This window comes from Mandrillus leucophaeus, unplaced genomic scaffold (assembly GCF_000951045.1).
Source record: "Mandrillus leucophaeus isolate KB7577 unplaced genomic scaffold, Mleu.le_1.0 Scaffold268, whole genome shotgun sequence".
Lineage (NCBI taxonomy): Eukaryota > Metazoa > Chordata > Mammalia > Primates > Cercopithecidae > Mandrillus > Mandrillus leucophaeus.
The window spans coordinates 1,834,727-1,838,564 of NW_012102787.1; the positions used below are offsets into that span (position 1 = coordinate 1,834,727).

Genomic DNA, 3,838 nt, shown 5'->3' on the forward strand with positions numbered 1-3,838 from the left:
ATAATTTCTAAAATTATTATATATAAATAGTATATTTTTACTTAGAAAGTATAAACATTAAACACATGTATTTAATTTTCTAGATGTATTGTTTATTCCTCAGGCTAATGGACGATTTGAAGTGGGCAAGAAAATCTGTTTGAGCATCTCAGGACATCATCCTGAAACTTGGCAGCCTTCGTGGAGTAGTAAGTGTTAATTTATAGTGAATATAAATCTCTTATAACTTCAGTCAATTCATAGTTATGAAGTATAATACTGTCTTTTTTTTCTTTTTCCAGAATAAACCCAGTTGCTTTTACAAAGCAATTTAGATTGATATTTACTTTTTTATTTCAGTAAGGACAGCATTATTAGCCATCATTGGGTTTATGCCAACAAAAGGAGAGGGAGCCATAGGTTCTCTAGATTATACTCCTGAGGAAAGAAGAGCACTTGCCAAAAAGTAAGTTTTGCATTTCATTCTTGTTGAGGTCTGAATGGTATTCAGGGTAATGGCTATTAGGAGGTAGGGCCTGCCTCTTACTATGTGACTTACTTTCTGAGCGACTGTAGCTACAGGATCTTATCTCAGTTTTGCTCTTTTAGAAATTCAGTTGTAATAATTTCCTTGGAGTGACCAGAATCTAAGTAATTTATTTAATGCTATCTAGTCTTAAAAAGTAGTTGATACTATTTCACTATTTTTTTTTAATACAGTGGGAGATATATTCTCCTGGAAAACAATACCAGTTATTTGTTTCCACTTATATGGAATTACAGATGGAAAAGAACCAGAGCAATTATTTGTAGCTTTCCACAAGATTACAAACCCCTTGAGGGCCGGGAGGGAATCCACTTTATCCATCTTTGCATCTAGCTCATAGCAAGTGCTTAATAAGTGATCTGGAATAAAGCAAAAGAGATTTTCTTTATCAAGTTGTGATTGCCCAGGGGCAATCACAAACAGAGAAGTGATGCCTTCTCTGTTTTTTTCAGGTGCAGGTATATTTTTGTCTATATAACCAAGATCAGTCCTTCCGTTCAGAGTAGCCCCTCTTTGAGTAGCGCTGATACCTAATTTTTGATGTTGATAATTTTTCTGCTCTGGAGTCTGCTGCCTACCACCCTTCAGACATATTATGCTAATTAAATTATAGCATATTTTACCCTAGCACACCCCAGAGTAGGCCCTCCGCAGATATTTGCTAAATCAAATAGTTAGATTTTAGCATCTGGAAGATTTGGTAGACTTCTTGGTCTTATAAGCAACTTTTCTTTTTAAATCTTATTTCCAAACTCTGGGGATGTACTTTATTTGTACAACTCTTGATAGATTACACTATGTACTTTGAATACATAGTATTTGTTTTCATTCAATTTAGATGCTTTTATCCATTTGATTTCATGTGCAAGATTAAAAAAAAAAAAACAAAACTGGAGTTCTTGTTCTTCTAGGCTTCTCACTATATATTCTAGATTCTCAGTCTATAATAGAAAGCTTTTAAAAAATTGTTTTGGGCTGGGTATGGTGGCTGACACTTGTAATCCCAGCACTTTGGGAGGCCAAGACAGGTGGATTGCTTGAGTTCAGGAGTTTGAGACCAGCCTGGGTAACATGGTGAAACCCCATCTCTACAAGAAAATACAAAAATTAGCTGGGCGTGGTGGCGCGTGCCTGTAGTCTCAGCTACTTGGAAGACTGAGGTGGAAGGATTGCTTGACCTGGGGAGGTTGAGACTGCAGTGAGCCATGATTGTGCCACTGCACTCAAGCCTGGGGGACAGAGTTGAGACCTTGTCTCAAAAAAAACAAAGAGATTTTTTATTCAACCAAGGTAGTGTGCTACCACTGTAGATAAACTAATACATTCAAAATAAACACTCTGCTTAAGTTTCATCTGACTCAGTTAAAAGTGAATACATTTTGAAGCAAATAATTTGCATATAACCAATTCTCAAAGGCGTGTGGACAACAGTGCCACTTCTGGAAAAACAAGAAATACTCATCAATAAATACTAAATTAGGCTGGGCACAGTGGCTCATGTTTGTAATCCCAGCACTTTGGGAAGCCGAGGCAGGAGGATCACTTGAGCCTAGGAGTTCCAGACCAGTCTGTACAACATAGGGAGACACTGTCTCTACAAAAAAAAAAAAAAAATTAGCTGGGCGTGGTGGCACACACCTGTGTTCCTAGCTATTTGGGAGGCTGAAGAGGCTGAGGTGGGAGGATTATTGGAGTCTGGGAGGTTGAGGCTGCAGCAAGCCATGATTGCACCACTGCACTCCAGCCTGGGTGATAGAACGAGGAGACCCTGTCTCAAACAAACAAACAAACAGAAAAACTAAATTATTGCTACTTTTACATATATTTTGTTTATATGATATTTCATAATTTTAAATAGTATGTTCTTTAAGACCTAAGGTTTTTTAATTAATAGAACTAGAAGTACTATGAAAAACAATTTTTTAAAAAGAAGTTCAACAGTGTAACAATATATATTTTTATATATGATGCATGTTTACTTTCAGTAATTCATATCCTCATATGACTCTTGTAAACGTCAAGGAAGTTTTGACTATATCTGAAATACAAAGGGAAAAAGGGAAAGAGAAATATATTTTAGAAAATAGTCTAGTTAACAGACATATCCTGAGTCTCTACTTAATATATAATCAGTAATAAATTAAGTTTTTGGATTTTCTGCAAGTTCTCCCAAGTCTTTCAAGTTATACTCTATTTGTGAGGGGTTTTTTTTTCTAGAAATATCTGTAAATTCTATGTTTAATTAGTTTCTTTACTGCTTTATATGTATTTCTGCTAACATAATTTGATCTTGTTAAAGGACTTTTTTTCACAGCCTTAAAATAGTTTTGTTATATGTGATCTCAAGGACTGTATAATAGACAATTTTCTCATTGTATAGATGTAAAACTTATTTTTCTTTAGATAGTTATTGGAAAAAATAGGATCTGAGCCCTGGATTTTTTTAAAGCCAGCCTAAGATTTACTTGTCTCAGGACTATAATTATTACATTAATTGTCTAATTCATAGCATGTGGATAAATGTGATGTGGAATTTTCCAGTGTTCCTTTCTTTTAAGTTTAATGATTCAGCGTTTGAGTGTCTCAGTAAGAGGAAATTAAACATTTAACTATTTGATTTATTTTCATTTAAAAAATTGTTTTCTACCAGATCACAAGATTTCTGTTGTGAAGGATGTGGCTCTGCCATGAAGGATGTCCTGTTGCCTTTAAAATCTGGAAGCGATTTGAGCCAAGCTGACCAAGAAGCCAAAGAACTGGCTAGGCAAATCAGTTTTAAGGTACTATAAATTCTTAAATAAATTCTAATCTTGTAGTCCTTTTGTTTACTGCTGTATTCTGCATAGAAAGGAAAGCAATGCAGTTCTATTACAATATAACATTTGCAAATGTTTTTCTTTTTTCATATTTTTTTATTTTTAATTTGTGTGGTTACATAGTAGGTGTATATATGTGTAGGGTACATGAAATGTTTTAATACTGGCATGGAAGTTTTTTCTTATTACAGAATTCCTAACTACATTCATGAAAGCTTTATAGCATAGTGAGTGAGTAAAACTTGAACTCTGGTATACAATGCCAGGGTTCAAATCCCAGCTCTGTTGCTTAGTAGTAGTATGATGTCAGATGTATTAATTAACCACTCACTTTGTGCCTTTTTCTTATCTATAAATAATAATGGTACCTATATCATAGGATTGTTGTGAGGATTGAATTAATATATGTAATACATGGGTTGCATTCAGAACTGTCCCTGGTGCTTAATAAATTCTAGCTATTATTACAGAAAATATAGATAAGAAGAAGAAAATG

General features: G+C 34.3%; 1 protein-coding gene across 1 annotated transcript in view; it reads left to right on the top strand.

Annotated features, from left to right (window-relative positions):
- UBE2J1 (ubiquitin-conjugating enzyme E2, J1) overlaps positions 1-3,838 on the top strand; it is a 23,944-nt gene that overhangs the window by 12,506 nt on the left and 7,600 nt on the right. The window contains exons 4-6 of the mRNA XM_011984430.1: positions 104-188; positions 340-445; positions 3,177-3,306. Of these exons, the coding sequence (XP_011839820.1) occupies positions 104-188; positions 340-445; positions 3,177-3,306 (321 nt within the window). The remainder of the gene's footprint in view (positions 1-103; positions 189-339; positions 446-3,176; positions 3,307-3,838) is intronic.